Source organism: Pipra filicauda, unplaced genomic scaffold (assembly GCF_003945595.2).
Source record: "Pipra filicauda isolate LSUMZ 115617 unplaced genomic scaffold, ASM394559v2 scaffold951_size46496_pilon, whole genome shotgun sequence".
NCBI lineage: Eukaryota > Metazoa > Chordata > Aves > Passeriformes > Pipridae > Pipra > Pipra filicauda.
The window spans coordinates 11647-32575 of NW_024105144.1; the positions used below are offsets into that span (position 1 = coordinate 11647).

Below are 20929 nucleotides of genomic sequence, written 5' to 3' on the forward strand. Positions count from 1 at the left end.
GGGCTGCGCCCGAACGGAACCGAGCGAGCCCGAACGGAGCCGAGTGGAACCGAACCCAGCCGAATGATGCCGAGTGGCGCCGAGCGCGGCCCCGCCGAGCCCCAAGGGCGGGCCGGAAGCAGCCGCGCCCCCGCAGCCGGGGCCAGGGCCGAGTTCGCCTGGCTGGAGCGGGGGTGGCTGCAGGCGAGCCGGGACTCTCCTCGGGATGCTGGTGGTTCCCAGGGGCTGGCGCGCAGGACAGCGCTGCCCAGGGGGACGGGGGGCAGACCTGCGCGCCCGCGCCGTTGCACCGGGCACAGCCCTGCTCGTGGGTCGGGGAACACCCCCGCCAGGCATCTTCGTGCCTTGAGCTGATCAGGGTGGCCGGAGCGCGGCAGACTCCTGGCCGTGTGCCCCGGGACGGGGGCAGGCGCTGACCCCCGGGGACAGGGAACGGCCTTTGCGGTGTCCGTGAGGAAAGCTGTCCCGTGGAGGGTGCAGATCCCGGTGGGATGAGCTGGAGCGGCGGCGCTGTGCTGGCAGCGCCCGCCAGGGGGCGCTGTTAGAGGGGGTGGGGAGGTGGGCGGGGATCCCGCCCCTTCTTCTGGCGTTGGCCACGCCCCCTGCCGTTGGTATGGCAACGCGCCGCGCGACTCGGCTGCCCGGGGAGAAACAGGGATTGGCCCCGACAGCCGGGATCGTCCGGGACCGACAGCCGGGATCGGCCCCGAGAGCCGGGATCGTCCGGGACCGACAGCCGGGATCGGCCCCGAGAGCCGGGATCGTCCGAGACCGACAGCCGGGATCGGCCCCGAGAGTCGGGATCGTCCGGGAGCGACAGCCGGGATCGGCCCCGGCAGCCGGGATCGTCCGGGAGCGACAGCCGGGATCGGCCCCGAGAGCCGGGATCGTCCGGGACCGACAGCCGGGATCGGCCCCGAGAGTCGGGATCGTCCGGGAGCGACAGCCGGGATCGGCCCCGAGAGCCGGGATCGTCCGGGAGCGACACCCGGGGTCGACCCCGGCAGCCGGGATCGTCCGGGAGCGACAGCCGGGAGCACCGCCTGCGGTGACAGCTCTAGATCCTGGAAGCCGAGCGGTAGGCGTGGAGTTTCACTGAATCCGAAAAATCCGGAATAATGAACCGCCCAGAGGCTTTGATCTTTGAGCAGCAAAGGTATTTATTGACAGCGCTGGGAGCAAGCCAGCTATTGCTGGAAAAACCTGCTCCAAGGCTTCACATGGAATCAGCAGGTTTTATACAATTTTCGTTTATGATTAAATGCATATTCAGAGTGATTACAGCATTTATCTATACATACTAATAACAGGCGGAGTATAGGTGGAGCTCAGGCAGGGCTTCTCCTAGCCCTCAATTTTGGTGGGAGTTCCGTTCTTCCTTCCTGAGTCTGAGGGCTAGTTCTCATCTTCCTCAGCTTGACCTCTCTTCTTTTCCATTGTTCTCGACCCGCTCACTGAAGCTTGGAAAAAGCCTTGGCTCACAGCCTGTTTCTTCTATTCCAATGTCTACCTTATCCTACTGCATCTTAATTTATTACCTCTAGGCTTATTACATGTTCTTTTACCATTCTCTTAAGTTTTGGTCCGGTAAGTAAAACAGAACAAGCACAGATCGTTTTGGATGTTAGCAGCTTGTTAGCAGGCCCAAATTTCTTAGTTAACTCTTTTGGGCCTGGCCTCCTGTTTCATCACCCTTTGGAGTCTTGGGGAGGCCACAAATCTTCTTCAAAGGCTGGAGTGCCTCTGCCGTGGTGGCAGCTGGGAGAACTGGGGTTGTGCAGCCTGGAAAAGGCTCCAGGGAGACGATAGAGCCCCTTGCAGTGCCTAAAGGGGCTCCAGGAGAGCTGGAGAGGGACCTGGGACAGGAGCCTACAGGGACAGAACGAGGGGGCACGGCCTCACACTGACAGAGGGCAGGGTTAGATGGGATATTGGGAAGAAGTTTTTTCCTGGGAGGGTGGTGAGGCCCTGGCACAGGTTACCCAGAGAAACTGTGGCTGCCCCATCCCTGGAAGTGTCCAAGGCCAGGTTGGACAGGGCTTGGAGCAACCTGGGCTAGTGGAAGGTGTCCCTGCCCATGGCGGGGGGTAACTGGATGGGCTTGAAGGTCCTATGATTCAAGGAAGGCCCTTTTCCAACTGAAACGTTGTGTCTCCTCTTGACTCCCAGCTTGTAGTTGCCAGTTCTCTGGAAGCAGGCCTGGCAGTCAGCTGGGATGGGCCACCTGTTCTCAGTAGGATGTGTGTGACACGTTTGTGGAGAGGAAGGCTGTAAACCAATCTCCAAGGCCAAGGTAAAAAACCCAAAGGACCGAGTAAAAGCCAAAGGAATTGGTTGTGTTGGTCAGTTGTTTGCTGGCTGTTGAAGTGACATCAGGCAGGAGCTCAGTTTCGACCTTTCTAGGTTTGGTTTGTTTGAGTAGAAAATAATTGTGTTATCTCCAGCATATGCTCTCTAATGCATCTCCATGTGTTCTCATCTCTTCATTGTGTATCAGAATATATTAATTGAAGGCAGCATCATTATAACACAGCAGTAAAACATATTAAGAGTCACAGCCAGATTCAGGCATTTCTCACTCTCCTGTTGATTTTCCTGGTGACTGTAAGCAAGGCACACAATCCAGTTGGCTCCACTTTTCCTCTCTGAGGAAAAGGTTAACCTTTTTTTCTCATTTTGAAAATAACCTGAGATTAAAATAGCCTTAGATGGTTATGCACGTGCCAAGTAGGGTTCCTTTTTTTGCTTTTTTCTTCTGCCACCCTTCCCTTCCCCCCCAATTTTTATGAACTATTTTGTCACTGTTCTCCACTCAGGAGATTGGAAGGAATTCTAACTGTTGTGATTATGGTTCTTTGAAGGCTCACTGAGTACACCTTTTGAATGAAAGAAAGAAGAAGAATAGGTCTTCTAAGAAGAGTAAAATGCTCACTTCGGATAGGCATTCAGAAATGTCTGCTGATGCTGGGCTACTACCATGTTATCAGCAGAAGTGTGATGGAAAAAGGCCTATCAATGACTCCACAAAAAAGGCACAATCAGACAGGTAGAGAACAGAAGCATAAAACCCCAATTATATGTTCATGACTATAGGAATGAAGTTGTAAGATTTGCACTGGGAGCAAGAAATTTCTGAATTCTTGGTCATAGCACTAATGACTTGTAACAGAGTGTCTCCTTGCTCAAAGTAAATTTAGTATAATGAGCTGCTGCCTGTTAAAGTGCAGGCTGACAGGCTGATATTTCCAATGGCAGGCACATTGTGTGGCTTTCCTTTGCAAAAGAAGTTGCCTGTCTTCTTTGCTCAAAGCAGTCTAGGTAGATGCCCAGTCTGACACATCTTTTTGAACTATATTTCAAAGTATGTTGATGATTTACATGATGATGGTGATGATGATGCAGTAAGATTGTGTAATGAACAAGAAAGAAGTTAATGCATCCATCCTTTTTACCCTAACCCTGCTGCTGAATTCTCCTGGATTCTCATTGACCCCAAGGAGAAACACAGTGCCCAAGCCAATGGGAAGAGCACTGGGCAGATAAAGGCTATTTTCACATTTCTTGCTAGTTCCTCCTTGAGATTTCATAGATTCTTATACCTTTTAGGCACAGTATGTTTGTGTTCGTAGTTTGCATGCACTAAATCTAGCATGTATTGCTTTAATGCCATCATAACAGATTTGAAGTTGGGGTCAAACCACACTAGATAATTACTCAGTTCAGTTCATGTCAGAAGAAGCAACGTTGATTCTTTGAATCATATTCTTTGTAGTTAAAACAATACTTATGTTCACTTAAATGTTACATTTTGCCACTTAAAGTGAATATTATACTATTATGCTAGTCCCTCTTCTTACACATTTAATACAAATCCAAGCTTTATTCTCTTCTTGTTTCAGAGAACCTACAACATCTCCAAAGGCCTGGAGAAATGTAGATACAAGTTCAGCTGAGGAAGTCAGAGGCCTACCTGATATAGTTGGTAAAATTGTTTTCCCTTAATGTCAGCTATTTAAATTTGCATTCATAGGAGACACTATACATGTAGCAGTTTTAGCTGAACGAGGTATAAAATCAAGCTCAGAAATGACCTGGCACGTTTTTGATGATTTGTAGGTAATTTTGAAGCTGAAGAGTCTCCTCCTAGAAAAAAAAAAAATGGTTGTGAAATTGTCAGTCAATCACAGCTTATGTTTGGATGATAAATTCCAGTTCTGCTGGATCTCATTCTTGAAATGATGCAACCTTTTTGCGTCGTACCTGAGCTTTAGTTGATAGCTTCCATGCTTTTATCCTGAAAATCACAAGTTTTAAAACACGCTCAAGTATTTTTAACCTCTGTTTGCAAAGATTTCCCTTCCCGTGCTGCACACTGTAAGAGCTGCACAAACTGCAGCAGTCATAGTGTGCATTTAGGGATTTATTCTTCGTGCATCCCATGTTCTGCAGCAAGAGTTCCAGGCTCCATCATCCTCATTTCTTTCTTGGCAGTTCCTGAGGAAAAAAGCAGCGAGACCTTGAAATGCGTGGCAGAACGACGGCAAAAGCGTCACGATCAAGCAGTGACCAAAATGCAGCAGGAGCTGGACTACATTGGCAAAGTAAGGCAGGATTTTTTAATCCAGGTAGTCTAGAGTGCTATTCTAAGGTCAGGGCCCAATATTCAAGTGATCACACTGAGTTCCTTCTCTTTTTAGGAGATGGAAGCCTCTGTTTCGGAGCTTCAAAAATTCCTTCAAGTAAAAGTGATGAAATCTGATGAAAAAAGTGAACTTCTGTTCAAAAAGATTGTGTCTGACGCGGCTCTAGAAGGTTTCTCCTTTGAAGTAAGGCAGCTCAGAGCATTGGCTCACCTTCAGTTATTTGTACCTGCTCTGTGTAACAGGTTCTCATGGCTCACTGGAGTCTTAAGATCTATTTTCTTTTTTTAATTTTTTTTTTTTTTTACATTTACTTTTCAAAGAGATTGAGACTAAATTCTTATTGCAGGGTTTGGAAAAGCTGTGGAATATGATTCACCAGGAATCCTTGAACAGAAAGAAGTGGATTAGGACAATGGATGAATCCCTAAAGAAGATTGAAAGGAGTCGAGCCTCTAAAGTGAGATGCAGCCTTAATAACTGTTACTTAAGGATAAGATTATTATTTGCTGATAATGCTGGATGCAGAGCAAAGAGTAGCTTGTTTCCCTAGGAGTCAGAGATCTGCCAGTAATTCTGTTGTGTGGTGATTGCTTTCTTTTCACCAGTAGACCATTCAATCATTTTATACCTGCATAATCAGAAGAAAATACTTTTTTTTTTCAGTTTCAAGGTGTTTCTTTCTTGCACAATTATCTGTACTGAAGGTGAGCTGCTTTTATTTTCGTGCAAGGGTTTTTTAGGTCGAACTGTCATCTGCTCTGTTATTTTTTGGGGACAGCTGAGAAAGACCACAGGCATGACCTAGCTCAGTTTTAGTTTGGGTAGCCTGGGTATCAGTAGGAGTTGTGTTGCAGTTGTGTAGGCTTTAGGCTGACTTGTAAAAGTCACTGGATATCACAGTAAATGTTTGGATAAATAATAGATACCCCTTAAGGAGGTCCTTGCTGCGTTGTTCTTGGAGGCAAACAAAGGCTGTTTGTTCTACCTGTGCCAGTTTGTCCTCTTTGTAACGCAGACATAGTGAGTAGGTCCAAGAGTATCACCAGTAACTTTTTTATTGATGTTTGTTTAGTTATGAAAAAGGCCAGAGATGGCGACATTTCCTTAAATTTTGTTTTTCCTTAAAACAGGCACTGGTGGATTCACTCCAGATATTTGAAAGGAAGTTGGTGTGATTTTTTTTTTGAATTCATATTGCAGCTTGTCTGCAGAGTGCTCAATTTTCACAGATATGAAAGAAAAACCAAATGAGTAGTAACAAAGTGGAAAGTTTTAGTTACTTTTTAATGAATGATTTTAAAAAATCAGTCTTTGATATATTTAAGATTAATATTTTAAGGTTTATTTCTCAATCTGTCTATCAACCAATTGAATTTATTTTAATGGAAAAAAAAATGTTTTGTTCATGTAATTTTATAACTTGGGAAACTGACATCTGAGTTATACTTTTTTAGTTGATGCTTTTCTTTATTCTTTTATTGCACAGATAGCAAATATACTGAAAAAGTATACAGTGAAATTGGAGGAAATTTCCTTCTTCTTGGCAGCTGATGTTCACAAGCTCATCAACGACGAGGCCACGGTAAATGTTTTGTCTGGGGCAAGACAGCAATCTGAATGTTCCCAGAATGTCTTTTTTTTTTTTCCCAGTTGAAATACATTTTTTCTACTTATCAATCACTGACATATAAAAGAAGTTTCTCTTTTGCAGAATATTCTTTATCATTTGTATTCTTTTCTCCCTCCTTTTACGTAGAAGAGACAATTTATGGGTTTTTTTATGTTGTATGCTGATAAAATACTCCTGATTTTATTTTTTAATATGCAGAATATAAACCGAGCCCTGCTGGGTAATGAGAGGGCAACTGCCAAGCTGCTCTTTAATCTAATGAAATCAGAGCTTGAGAAGGAAAAAGCACATAAATTGAAATGGCAAGAAAGAGTTGAGGACTGGAAGCTCATCCAAAAGAACCGTGTAATTCAGAGTTTCAGGTCAGAAATTTTACAGTCATATTTTGGAGAATGAATAACACAAAGTGACCAGTGTTCAGTTGTGTTTTCTGTAAACAGTACTGTTTTATCATTTTTTCATTAAACATATGATACATATCACATAGGATAGCACATGTATCACATTTCCATTATACATATCATTTTTCCATCCTACAGAGAATTTATGGCAAGTGAAGAAATACAGAATCCCCCAACTGTGAAAACAGAAATGGAAAATATGATAAAGGAGCAGACTGTACTCAGTGAGCGGAGACTGGGGGTTTTGCAGCACATTGGGTATGGCAAAAGAGAAACAGAATTCTTTCTGGAGTTAATAGGGGACTTGGCTACTAAATGCACTTTGCTTTCTGTCAGTCTGTGATTGTAGAGTTCAGAAGTAGGCAGGTCCTAAACTTTTTTTTGGTAAAGCTCTTTTTAATGGAAAAAATGCATTCCTGGTTTTCAGTGCACCAGCTACACTAAACAGGGGATGATGGAGAGCTAGAAATGCAGGAGTGCAAAAGTAAATCTTAACTAATATTTGAAACATGGTATAAATGAGCAGACAAGGATGGGTAGAGAACTACAAGCTGGTGCTTTAGTCAAGGCATTGTTTCTGCACAGGATTTCATTTGTGTAATAAATTACGGAAGAATCTGGATAGAAATCTAACTGTCTATGTTTGAATATCCATCCTGACAACAAGCATTTTTGGATGCAAGGCATTACAACATTTACAGCTTTTCTTTTAGAATGAATGTAGGAACAAGTTAGTTCCTTGTCAGTCAGTTGTTCAGTGGCCTTGAACAACAGCAGTCTCCTTGGTTTATTTTCATTGCTGAGATGGCAGTAAATAAAATAAAGTGCATGGAAACTCTGATTCATAATTTTATCTTTTAACAACTGACTGGTTTATATGTTAAGATACTTGACTCTTGTTTCCTATTTTGATAGCACCTTGTTGCCTCCAACAGACATGAAATCTGAGATAAATGAATGGTACAGAACTGTGGAGAATTTAAACCAAAGTTTAGGTAAGTTGGGAAATCATAAAAACAATCTGGAATTCAGGCAATTCTTTATTTTTTTTCCAAGCAGCAACGAAGCAGGCAGTTTCTTTGAAAGGGCATGTTTGCTCTTTTTTTTGTTCCATGTGTTTTCACATACCTTCTCAGTTGCTTTGAGCTGGCAGCAGGACCCAAAGAAGTTTTCTGGGGCATCACCTCCCTTTGGCCAGCACAGGCACTTGTGCATGGTGAGATCTAGCAGGAACTGTCTTGGTTAGAATTAATCTGGGGGAGACAGAAGGTTAATTTTGACGTGGAGCAGTTCTTAGTCGTACAAAAATACTCCTTTTTACCTTTTGGAGAAGGAGAGGAAAAGTGTTGGAGATGTTCTTTCTCTGAGTCCTATAAAGTGCCTTCCCTCTGTGTGTCTGCCTTCTTTTACTCCAGAGCACATCCTGTCGTGATATTTGTAGCCTGTATAGTAGCAAAGAAGTTGGTAGCAATTGTAAATAACTTACTGCTTTTAAGCATAATGATAAACAGATTTGTATTAAAAAATCTTCTGTAATTGATTGTTTGTGTCGCACAAGTGTGCAGACCCGCTGGGATCTGTTCCTGTGCTGAGATTCAGCACAGGGCTTCTGTCATATTTCCATTTCACACTGCACTGGGAAGTACAGGAATCCTGACTGTGGTCTGCTCCGTGTTCTTCAGACACCCACAATGCAGAGTGCGTGAAGAAAATGCGCAGCAAGTATGAGCTGGTCCTGGGCAAATGTCAGGAAAAAGTGCAGGTCTGCAAGGTGAGCGTCACAGCTTTGGGACTTGTTGGAAGGATTGTTGATGGTACAGTGTCACTACAGTAAAAAGTGTTTGAGGATCCACCAGACATTGAGATAACAAGTGAAATTACTTTTTAACTTCTGTCTTATTCCATTAGAGAAGTTGCTGTGGTATTTGTACTCAAAATGTGTAAAAGCCGTAACAAATGGCAGTAATGAAGGAAGTACTGTCCTACATTTATGTGGAGGATGCAAGGACACTCAGCCTTTGTGCTAAGTGCCTTATTTTGGGAAAGAAATTCCACCTGTCTTTCCTTGCCTCCAATAGAATTGTACTGTTTCCAAGAATGTGAGATCTGGGGGGTTGAATCTTTCTCTGTCCCTCACAAGAAGAAACACCAGCAGTTGTTAACCCATACTTGCTAAAAGCCACACAGTATTTGTTATATGCATGTCAATAACTTGGCATTTTTTTGTTTAGATGAGCCTGTTGGATATGAATGTTTACACGGTAAAAGATGTTGAAATTGTGCACTCTGACATGCTTCACATGACTGAGAAACTAGAACGTAGGTTCGAAGAAGAACTGGAGCATATGGATGTACGTTTATCACGTATATTTTTACTACTCCCTGGTATTAGTCTGTTCTTCCTGCCCTCCCACCTGCAGTGCCATCTGCATCTGAGGCTCTTGATGTCACACTAGAATGAGATCCACGGTGTGAGTGAACACCACAAAGAAAAGAAGCTTGGTGTGATTCAGGGAGAAGAGTCCGTAATGATTTGGTTTACATTTGTAACATAAATATATTTATATCATAATTTATATTTGTAATATAAATATATATGTCAGGGATGAATTTTGTATAGCCCAACCTGCCTAGAGGCAGAGGAATAGGTTTAAATGATCTCCCAAATTTCTTTCAGTCTCATCTTTTATTATTCTGTACAAGAAAATGACTGGGCAGTCGTTCCTAAAATGATAGATGGCAGAACTTGGTGATTCTGTGCTTTACAGTATCAAAAGAATAAACAGAAGTTCTGATACTCTCAGCTTGTAGAATAAAAATCCACGTTTTTATCCAGTTTACTTGGATGTCTTTTTCCTCTCACTGTGTTGAATACTGACAGTGTTCATCCAGGCAGCCTTTTGTCACGTTACATATCCTCTTATTCCTTCATTTCACCTTCCAGCAGTTTAAAAATAACTTAGTCACTTAAATGTTTTTCTTTAGAGAGACTTTAAGGAGATGGCTAAACAGCATGAGCAGCACTGTCAAGGCTTGTACAGCTATTTTCAGGAGGCCATGGCCCTCTGGGATGTCCATAAACTCCGACTGTCCCAGCAGGAAAGTGAACTTCAGAAGAAAGTAGATGAATGCAGATGGGAACAGGATAGCATTATACAGGTATAGACATAAATCAAGGATGTGGTATGATGTAAAGAAAGGACTTCTTAATGCAAAGAGCACTCTGGAGTTCAAAATAAAATGAAAAACTTAATGTTTGACTTTTATGCTGGAATTTCTACGTGTCAGTTCCATTCTGTCAGGTACATCTTTGCTAACTGCTTGGTTCCCACTGAGTGGGCAGTCATATCATATTCTTGATATGGCAGCAGTGGTAAAGATTATATTTTCATTATAAAGAGACTGCAAGTTGCTATTATAAAATCTTGTGCAGGTACAAAGTCTGACTGGATGTCAACTTCTCATAGTTATAAGAAGCAACTTAGGGTGACAGTGTCGGAAATATTAATTATGTAGGAAAGGTCTTCATAGGCAATGAGTTTTACTAAGGTAGCTTCCCTTCTTGTTGTAAAATATACATACATAATCAAATTACTTGAATCCTAAATAGTTATGGAGATTTTAGTATATACTAAATGATTTTTACTTGTGTTTTCTGTGTGGCCTTAGATGATGAAAGTTGATCTGGATATAATTTTGGAAAAAATGAAAATGGCAAGCTGTGAAGAAGAGCTGAAGAATTATATGGAGAAGGCCCTTTCTTCTTTAGATCATATTAGAACTAGGTATGAATTTTTTTAGTGTAAACTTAAAAAGTAAAGCGTACTTTAATGTTGGTTGTACTACTTAGATCTTGTTTATGCTGTAGTGCAAAGATGTGGAAAAACACTGCTTGCTACTTCATGTGAGACTGTAAAATGAAATAATGTACATACTGAACAAGGTTAAGGCAAATAATACTCATAGTTTATGAGCAGGACTAAGGAAGACTGGTATCACTCAAAAACTACACCAGATCAGTATTGTTGTGCCTTATCCATGCCTTATGTAGAAGTTAAAAGTAGTAGTTCAGATTCTTGACTCACAGGAATCAGAAATTGGTCTGCACCATCACCTGTGGTCTCAGATTTGATCTCATTCAAAGTTGCAAGGACTAGAATTCGCTAAGAACTTTCAGATAGCCAAAATATTTATTTTGGTAATATTTCTGTGACCTGTCTCATGATTAGGCATTTGCAACTATAAAAGTCATTATAAAAATTGACACATACCATGCTCAGCAGCAGGTGTGAAGATTAAACAGGCTGAGAGGAAGCAGCTCTATTCTCACACCCAGGAGGTCGAGGCACGTTAGAAGAGTGATGTGGACCTTCACACACCTCCCAGTGGGATTGTGGTTAGAGCTATGGGGTTGGTGCTCTTAATGCTCATTAGAACGATTTAAAAAACCCCAAAGGTAATGGAACAAGTTAAAATACAATGTGAGGTTGCAGAAAGGCAATGTAACCTATTGTTATGATCTGGTTATTAAAATGATTAGAAATGCCTCTGCCAGAATTAAGGTGCAAACAAGATCATGTGCCAGTCAATAGTATGGGTTTTATTTAACAGTAAATGTGAGGCAGAGAAAGAGAGATAGAAAGAAATAGGAAAAAGGAGGGGGGAGAAAGAGGGTGACAGAGAGAGATTAAAATAGAAAATGTATCACCAGTCCATGAAACCCAGCAGCATCCCATAGGTCCTGTTCTTCTGGTCTTCTCAGTAGTGAGAGTCCCACAAAACTTAGAGTCCAGTGGATTACTATACGTTAAGGAGATGCCAATCACCTCCCTTGGGGTGGGGAAGCTTTGCAGTCTCTTGTGACAGGCTCGTTCAAAGCTGAGCACCAATACAGAACAAATATGGAGGACAGTTATTTGACCTCTGATTTTTAATATTCCTTACATAAGCACAGATTTTGAATGATTTCCCATCCAAAAGGAAAGATGTGAAAGGCTTTATTGTGAATATTTCTTAATTTTTGTACATTCATATATTTGTAATGAACTAATTTCTACTAATAAGCCAGGATGTGATTGTATTTGGTATAAACATATCAGGTGCAACATTTAGCCTAAAGGTTTTATGAGATTGGTGAGACAGTTCGATTTGGATTTAAAGGCACTGTAGTCAAATTTATTTTATTTTTATACATTCTTGAATCTCTTAAACAGTGACCTTAAATTTGACAGGAATGAGACACTCAACCAAGTTGTAATGGATGAAGTAGTGGCTTACCCAGGAGCTATTTTGCAGGAGTTGATTTCTTACAGCATATCCATCAGCCAGCATTTTAATGTGAAGGAAGTCTTCAAACAGGTAAAAAGAAAATTTTATCTGGTTAAAATCTTGTTACAAACTGCATTTCAGCAAATTCATTTGCCTTTTAAACAGAAAACTACAAGATAACAAACTTATATTAGTGAATTTGAGTGTCACAGGTTCTTTAGACAATAAGTGATCCATTCAAGACTATCATAACTTACTGACATAGATATATTTTGAGAAGGGATGTGGATTTCTTACAAAGAGGTAAATCTGTATTTTCAAATGGTATGGTTTTTTTTTTTTGTTGTTTTGCTTTTAGAACTTGCAAGGCGAGATAGCCTCCATGGTTCAAGATCAAAGTGATACCTCAGTGGTACAAACAGGTATTTTTGCTTGCTTTTTTTTTCAATCTGTATCTCTTTGGATTGCAACCAGTAAAACTGTGCTTTAACTGTAAATGACTAGTTGAGGCAAGAAAATGAAAGAGAGGAAAATTATAGAATATCCTGAGTTGGAAGTGACCCACAAGGATCATCCAAGTCCAAACTCCTGGCCCTGCACAGACACCACAACAAAACCATGTGCCTGAGAGCATTGTCCAAATGGTCCTTGAGCTCTGGCAGCCTTGGGGCTGTGACCACTGCCCTGAGGAGCCTCTTCAGTGCCCAGCCACCCTCTAGGGGAAGAACCTTTTCCTGAGATCCAGCTAAACTTCCTCTGACATAGTTCCAACCATTCCCTCAAGCCCTGTCCCTGCTCACACAGAGCAGAGATGGGAGCTGCCCTTCCACCACCCCTCGGGAGCTGCAGACCCCAATGAGCTCTGACCTCAGTCTCCTCTTCTCCAGCTGAAGAAGCCAAATTACCTCAGCCATTCCTCACAAGGCTTCCCCTCTAGTCCCTTCACCATCTGTGTCTCTCTCCTTTGAACGCTCCCTAATAGATTTAGATCTTTCTTACGTTGTGGCATCCAAAATTGCCTCCAGGACCTGAGGTGCACCAGCAGAGAGCAGAGTGGGACAATCGTCTCTCTCAGCCAATGCCAGAAGAGATAGACAGTTGTCAAGGATCAGATGGAGGAACAAACCCAGCTGAGCATGAGGAGATCTTGGCACAGGAAACTGAAGAAACAGAGGAAGATGGAGAGAGCATTCCTCATAAGAGTGAAGACACTGAACTTGCAGAACAAGGGGTAAGTGTTACAGAGATTAAGTGAACAAGAGAATAAATTTTGAAGGTGAAGGCAGTCTTGCCCAAAATAAGGAGGAATAGGAAGTCTTTTTGCTGAGGATGAATAGAAAGTCTTTGTTTGCTTAGTCTGTCAAAGTCCATAGGGGTTTAGATCCTTTTTATGGACAATTAGAGTGTATAAAACCTTTTACAAGCACTGCTTTTACCTTTGTAAAAACTCTTTGCATAGTTTTTTTTTTTTAATCTATCTTTCTTTCATGACAGTGTCCTTAAGCCATGGTGAATGCTTTAAGCTGTATTTGTACCTAAGTATTGTTTTTTCAGGTCTTTAATTCCATTAATTTATTAACATATCAAAACCCATCTAAAACATAGGTGACTTTGCCTATTGAGCCTTCCCAGCATGTATAAATACATAAATATTGCTGACACTGTATTAGTGTTGTCCAAATTGAGAATGAGAATGCTATTCTAAATATCCTTAAGATTCTTACATTAGCTTGTGCTGTGTTGATTCCATGCTGATACCTTTAAAGGTAGCAGATGATGATTTCCAACTGTTCACTAGGCAGTGTTCAATAGCAGCAAGGCAGAAAGTGCTGAAAAGGCCATGGAAATATTTTCCACTGCTAGTGGAAACATTTACACTGTCCTTGGAGTTGAAGAGGCGGGAAAGGCTGACATCACGGAGAATTATTTTACAAAATATGAAAAGGAAGAATCACTTCCTATGTACCTGAAATATGTGCTTCTCAAAGAAACCGTGTTTGTCAAGCTGAAGAAAAAGTGAGTAGAAAACAGCTTCTTTACGTAATAGACAAATTTCAGCTCTTTAGAGGAAACATTATACTGAAGAGGCAAAAATTAGCTAATTATTAGTATATAATTAGATATTCTAATTATAAAATTATAATTGTATCATTATTATGTCATTCCTCTTTTTTAAATTGATACAAATATAAGAAAATGTTTATATTGCTTTGTAGCCATCCTTTCAAAGTACCACAAATGCGTTTACCTTTACAGAACATTCATATTTTACGGAAATTTATTAAGTGAGAAAACAGATTACAGAAAGACAAGTAAAATTCCCAAATTCCCTGCAGAGCCATGAAGGTAAAATGCCTGGTACTCAGTAGTAGGCAGCTAGCTCAAAAACTTGACCAGTATTGTGCAAATGGTACTGAAAGCATATCTTCCTGTAGTCAGAAGTGAAATTCTTAGAATTAATATATTTAGTGAATTCTTATTTATTATTTACTGTTCCTCGCTGTAGTATTTCTTTTTCAATCGTAGGATTCGCCTCTGCTTTTTTGAACACTTGGAGAAATGGTTTGCAGAATCCTTGTCCAAATCCCGTGTCTTCGTGGCTGCCAAGAAAGAGGAGCTGAATTCAATACTTCTGCTGCATCTTCAGTTGCATCAACAAAAGCAGGAGGAGATACAGACAAATATCTACAATGTTAGAGCTGGTACTGATTTTTTTTTTACTGTGAGCATCATATGACTTTTTTTAGAGATGATCACAAGTGGGCCAAAACTATTTCAGCATTAGTTGACTCAGTTGTAAAGGACAACTGAGCAAGGAAGCAGTTGAGTGTGTACAAATTCCCAGTGTAATATGTTACTCATCTGTTTTCAGAATGACATTTCTACACCTCTTCCTGGTTTGTGCTACGTTATGTTTGGAAAAATAGACAGTGGTGCCTTGATCAACAACTGCACTGTTCGAGACGTAGAACATTGTATTGTCAACGTTTGTGAATTCTCATTCGCCTTGAAATTATTTAACAGGAGTTTTTGTTGTACAAAAAATAATTTTGCAGGTGTTGCAGAGAAAGAATTAGCCAAGTTGAGAGAGCTGAAATGGCAGGACCAGGCTTCTGAAAACACGAGAGGAAGGATTTAGCTCTGTGAAGTATCACTGAGCAACTACAGAGCAGCCACTAATCAAAACCTTTTTCACATGAGAATTGTCTGGGTTTTATGGTGAGAAAAAAGTGCTTTAGACAGGTTTGTTGGTCTTTAACATATAAAGTAAAAAACTCTCTCTTGGGAGAACAGGCAAACAATTTTTCAATTTCCCTTTTTCTGCAAAGAGGTGCTTTTTCTGGCTGCTTTATTGAGGCAATTGGCCGGCTCTTGATTTATCCAACTATCATTCCAGAAGGGAGACCAAAACTGATGTTTTTTCCCCTCGCAAAACCAGGGAGAAGTGTATTTTCCATTAAAAAAAAAAAAAACAAAACACTTTACTTTTGTTACAAGATTGAAAACAGAGATATAATGAAGATGTCAGCAATGACCAAAAATAAAGGAAAAAGAATGTTTAGAGCAAACAAGAGACATTTGTGTTTTGAATGGATTAGGAGCTGCTAAGGATATATGTTTAACACAGAAGGAAAGCCAAAGAAACCAAATGGAATGTGGTTTGTTTGTATGGTTTAGTTACTGTGAGGTCTGGTTCTGTTTATTTTGCTGCTGCTGTTGGTCGTAGGCTGACTGGGCATTGTGGTAGTCCACAGCAAACAGGGAATAATATCCACACTGGAAAACTTCTTTTCTTCTCAGGGGAACTGTCACTTCACAAAGAGCGTCTCGAGTGCCACTGTGAGGGGCTGGAAGAAAGCCTGAAAAAGGAGAAAGCTGAATTTCATAAATTTTTGGATCAGCTAAATAACCTCAACAAAAACTTCGGCTCCAGAATCCGTAACTTGGAGCATGACTTCCTCCATGCTCCTGTGACTGAGCAGTAAGTGTGCCACAGGTGTTTCTGGCTGGAAGTCTCCATTTCAGTCAGACCATCCCAGCTCAGGGGGTTGCTTTCAGACTTCACTTAATCACTTTTGAATTCTGACATTTCTTCATGTCTTTACAGCCCGCAGTCGCCAGATCATCATGTGTGTTCCTCTTCTGACATGTTTTCCCTGTCTTTTATTATTTCTTATTAGGTCAGCTTCTTCCAGGAACAATCTGCAATCAGAGCTCCACAATCATCTGGAATCAGTTGGGGTTATTGTGAGGAGTTACCAGCACCATTTGGAGGAAGCTTTAGGAAAACTAAAGCGTTCAAATGTGGATTTTCTCAAAACTTGCAGGTATAGAGATTTCATGGAAGTTTTGTTTATAAATAGTGACCTATTTCTGGGCATCAGCGTTTGTTGCATAGGCAGAACAGTAAAATTGAAGTTTATTTGGTTATTCATCTAGTTTGCTATTTAAAAAAAATATTCCATTAAGCCGCAATTATTATACTGTTTTCATCACATTTGTGTTGATATCCACATTTTAGGGTTGCTTAGCTAAGATAGTCTTGGAGGAAAAGAAGAGTCACAGCTTCTACTTTTGCTTTCAGATTATTTTCGGAGGGAGGTGACTTCTCTTCTGAAGAAGTAAAGTTTTTCAACAGCTGTCTTCAGAAAGAAAGTAAGCAAATTGACTCTCTGGAAAGTTTAATCAAGAGAGATGTGGAGAAAATGGAATCAAGCTGCTTGGAGCAGGTATGCAGAGTTTTATTCTTTCAAGTTATGTTTTCTATTGATAAATGTGATTTGCAGTCAGCCTGCTTTCCAATTACAACTGTAAGACTGTTCTCTTTGGCAATTATGTGATGGAAAAAAAGAAATAAAAATGGCGAGTTCTATTATTTAAGTTTTAAAAAGTAAAAAATTACCTAGTCCTGTCTCTTGTTTCTGGCTTTCTTAAAGGCTACTGAACTTATCAAGCAGTCTGAAAAAAAATTTGCTGATGTCTCTGTGAGTCGAGCCTTTATGGAGAAGGTCCAGAAATCTTTGAGATGGCTACAACAGCAAATCAAATCAGAGGTACAAAGGGAAACATCAGAACTTTGCTTAAATTCCATATAATAATTTTTTTTTTATTATTCTATTGAAGAGATTTTGGCTGAATTCAGAGTGGACAAACATTAAGTGACTTGCTGTGTTAATTCAAAACCTGTTTTCTGTCGCTGTCAGCTTAAAACTTTGTTTTTACTGCTGCAGCTGTGCTGGAACACTGTGGGCCTGCAGCACATTGAGTAGGTACATCTGAATTGACCAGCATTTTCGTGTGGTACAGTGAAGGACATGAAGTGTTGCTTTATGAATTACTGTTTTCAGCTTCTCCTCTGAGTACCAGGGATTTTTTTAACCTGTTTTTTATCAATGGTTCTAGTGGTTTGAAAGTGGAGGCTCTGAAAATCCCCTGAATGGGGATTTTACTTCCCCACTATCTGCTTCTGCTTTAGGTAGCAAATTCCAATTTGCAGTCAGTGACATTAAAGTCTTACCTGGAGAAGCTCCAGCAGAAGAGAGATGCTTGTGCTCATCCTACTGCAGATAAAGAAGTAAGTTCTAAACAGCACAAAATGGTATTTAATTTGAATTGTTAATAATTGTTGTTAGACTCACTGTGCATGGTTGCATAAACTAATATTTTTAAGGTAGACTGGTGTTTCTTCATATTTAGGGGGGGGGCAGAAACACAGAATTTTTGCTCAGGAAGGTCCCACACCTCTTTTCCTCTTTACCAGACCAAAAGCTCAACCTCTGTGCTATCTCATTGCTTCCATGTATGTGTAGATAAGCTGGTGACAGAATAGAGGCCACTGATGTTGTTTGCAAGAGTCAGCATGTTTGAAAAGGCCAAAATATCTAGTTTAATAAATACCATCTGTATTCCCATATCTTTAAGGCTTCAGCTTCTGAAGAGTTGTATGATTTTGCTAAAGAGGTGTTGAAAGAGCTGAAAAAGAGAAGTCAGTATCTTGACTGCTTCTTAGAAAAAGCAATGATCCCACATGCCAATGTAAGTATCTACATTCTCTATGTTTTATTTAATGTTGAGAGAATTTCCCTGAGTAGATGCTTTAAAAGTTTTTCAGGATCTGTGCTTTGAATTTTCAAATGAAGAAAGAATCTGCATTATGCCAAGCTGCCCAAGACACTGTAACATTAGGACATTTTATTAAGAGGTTGAGTGAATCAGCAGTCAGCACCAAGTTTACAAAATGCAATGAGTTGCTCAGTTGAGTTTGTTTTCAAGGCACTATTCATAGATACATATTTCATGGATTTCTTTAAATAATTTAAAAAAATCAAATGTGTCCAAAAGAGATTTTGTTTTTATCAAATGGGTTGTGTTTCCTTTTTTCCTTTTCTGGAAAGTGTGTCTTTATTTTGTCATCTCAGTGGATCATTGTTTTGAGAGTATACCTTTAAATACTGTTGATGATTATTTTGAGAACCTACTCTTGACTGCTTTGAAGTGTTTCAGAGTTGTATAACTGTAACAACATTGCTACTAGAATGACAAAAAATTCGATTTCAGCCTGTGAAGCAAAATAGTGTCTGTCTGTTTGGAAGATCTGCTTTAGTAGCCAGTTACTATGTGGAATGCTTTCACTAACTGCCTGCTACGGTCAAGAGGGCTTCATTTTTCTTCCCATTTCAGGAGGACGTTCCCACTCTTGCCATGGATGGGATGTCACAAGATTCCATTGCTCCTGCTGTTCAAAGAGAGAGCCTTAGAGATGAGAACAAAAGGATGGTAATGGGGCTGGATCCTGAAAAATTCCCCGTGTTAAATCCCAGCAGGATGGATACGTCAGCACTTGATGATTTGGCAATAAGTGTTATCCAGAATTTAGCTGGGTAAGTACTTGTTTGCCTAAAGGTATTTTTCTGTCCTTAATTTATATTTTCTTAACTCCATATGCCACTTCTCTCTGTGAGGCTCATGATATGCTACAAGGGGCTTCACAACAGTATTTTTTAAATTTATATTCCAGAAGCATATAAAGGTTTTCCTGAATTCATATTTTGTAGAATACCTTGTATATCCAGAACTTGAATAGACTGTAGATAATACTACTTCATACTTTCTGATCAGTCTAACTTTAAAAATCAGTCTGGCTGAGACTGATTTCTTTTTAAAAGCAAGATTTCTAACAGCAAAAAATACCCCCTTTTGAGTAATAAGTGACATCTATTTTATAGCACAATGATAAAGTTTAGATGTAGTGATTTAATTTTTGTCTTAAAGGTGGTCACCTTAAAAGGTGATTACATGCTACATAGTCGACTGAAAAGTGTGCAATGAAGAATATGAAAAGTGTTTGATTTGCAAATAGTATTTTTATGCATTTTTGCTTGTAGAAATTCCAAAATTTCAGATAAAGAGTTAGTTGGTCCCATTAAAGTACTTCAGTACTGTCAGTTGTAAAAGTAACCCTATCTGTTAAATATGATCTCAGAAATTTAACCACCCTTAGCTCATGGTAGGGATGGAGAACTTGCCCAGGTCTCTATATAATGTAGTATGTAGTATAGAACATAAAGTAACAGGATATTCAACAACCACTTATCTCTCTTTTTTGTTTTAGATTTGTCCCGTCCAAACAATCTCCAGATTTAAATCCAGAGAGAAAAGATCGCTCGCGTTCATTAGGACCAGGTGTGCCTATATTTCTTTTAATGCATTCTGTTCATCTAAACTGTAGTTCCTCTCATTTTACTGCACAAGTCCAGCATGTTCCAGACCAGTGGCTTCCCTGCTAGTTCTGAGAGTTGGTGCATCCCAGTTTTTTTCTTGGATATCTTTACCTTGCAATAGTAAGATGATTTTTGGCTCTTAAACCAATGAAAGCTGCAGAATGAGTTAGCGTTACAAAGGATATCTCTGTGATAGCAAAAGGGAAAAGGAATAGAGAAAAGAATTGGAACAGAGGTCATGAAAATATGTAGGGAATCAGGGATACTTCTCAAATTGTGTTATCATCCACTCAAATGTGAGCACAGAGGTAATCCCAGCTGCTACCTGTGTACTGTTCTGATTTCCCCATCTCTCTTCTGGAGAGCTTGACTTCTCCAGCCATTTTTAAAGGTATTCTCTATCTCTTCCACATTTCCAAGTCCCTATCACAGCCAAGACTATGAATGTAGCCCATTCATTCTCCTTATTCACGTTGTTCACATTCTCCTGCCTCCATGTTGTTTTATATCTCCTCCCATCTGTCCATTTTCTTTGGCATCCCCAGAACATAACCTTTTGTTGCCACTTCTGGGTTGCCTCAGTTATGATTGTTCCTGTAGTTGTGCCCTACATATTGTAAGGAAAACAAGAACACAAAATTCATATCCATATAAAAAATACTTCAATTGGCATTTATACAATGTTCTTCGTCTTTCCTTGTTAACTAAAAACCATTCTTCCTCCAGTAAAGAAGAAGGTATCCAATGCACGTGCAGCTCAGACCACCAAGAAATCATCTTTGGATGAAACGAAGCCAAAAAAAAGGTGAGACCCCTGAAAGGAGGAATTCCACTTGAAATATTCCTATGCAGAAATTCTAAGTAAACTTTGTGCCCTGCCTGTTCATTGAAAGATTCTTAATGCTTTTTTGTGTGAGCCTTTTTTTTCCATCTCTGTTTATGTCCACATGATCAGCTTTGTTTTGTTTGGGTTTTTTTTTTTCCAGATTGTGGCTGGGAAAACGTTTTTCTTTTTCTCCTTCATCTGCTGCTGTTTTGGATTCTGAAGTTGTTGAAATATAGACTAACCCTTAAATCAGTGTGGCTTAATTTTCAAGTGTGGCATCTAAATAGTTTGTGTTCAGCTTAGTCCATAGATCAATGAAATGAGCTACTGTAACAGTGAAAACAACAGAAAAGTTTTGAACAGCTGAGAGTTTAGAAGAGAATCCTGAGAATCTTTTTCCATCAAAAATTATTTTCATATTGTTGTGATTTAGGAATGGT

At 40.3% G+C, this 20929-nt stretch overlaps 1 protein-coding gene across 7 annotated transcripts in view; it reads left to right on the forward strand.

The window, feature by feature from the left end:
- Positions 1-1022: 1022 nt before the first annotated feature.
- The window catches only part of LOC113984483 (coiled-coil domain-containing protein 180-like), a 31029-nt gene continuing 11122 nt past the window's right edge, over positions 1023-20929 (forward strand). For 2 of the 7 annotated variants that reach the window (XM_039391382.1, XM_027714521.2), the window contains exons 1-29: positions 1074-1156; positions 2170-2293; positions 2862-3046; positions 3900-3982; positions 4492-4601; positions 4698-4826; positions 4990-5100; positions 6130-6225; positions 6472-6635; positions 6813-6932; positions 7590-7669; positions 8357-8445; positions 8906-9025; positions 9660-9833; positions 10344-10459; positions 11906-12032; positions 12301-12364; positions 12968-13173; positions 13741-13958; positions 14469-14644; positions 15744-15924; positions 16124-16270; positions 16528-16672; positions 16880-16996; positions 17419-17517; positions 17865-17978; positions 18624-18823; positions 19555-19625; positions 20390-20468. In XM_039391382.1, the coding sequence (XP_039247316.1) occupies positions 2925-3046; positions 3900-3982; positions 4492-4601; positions 4698-4826; positions 4990-5100; positions 6130-6225; positions 6472-6635; positions 6813-6932; positions 7590-7669; positions 8357-8445; positions 8906-9025; positions 9660-9833; positions 10344-10459; positions 11906-12032; positions 12301-12364; positions 12968-13173; positions 13741-13958; positions 14469-14644; positions 15744-15924; positions 16124-16270; positions 16528-16672; positions 16880-16996; positions 17419-17517; positions 17865-17978; positions 18624-18823; positions 19555-19625; positions 20390-20468 (3458 nt within the window). In that variant the 5' untranslated portion in view covers positions 1074-1156; positions 2170-2293; positions 2862-2924. Of the gene's footprint in view, positions 1157-2169; positions 2294-2861; positions 3047-3899; positions 3983-4491; positions 4602-4697; positions 4827-4989; positions 5101-6129; positions 6226-6471; positions 6636-6812; positions 6933-7589; positions 7670-8356; positions 8446-8905; positions 9026-9659; positions 9834-10343; positions 10460-11905; positions 12033-12300; positions 12365-12967; positions 13174-13740; positions 13959-14468; positions 14645-15743; positions 15925-16123; positions 16271-16527; positions 16673-16879; positions 16997-17418; positions 17518-17864; positions 17979-18623; positions 18824-19554; positions 19626-20389; positions 20469-20929 lie in introns of all 7 variants that reach the window. The other 5 variants (XM_027714522.2, XM_039391383.1, XM_039391384.1 and 2 more) reach the window with 5 other exon arrangements.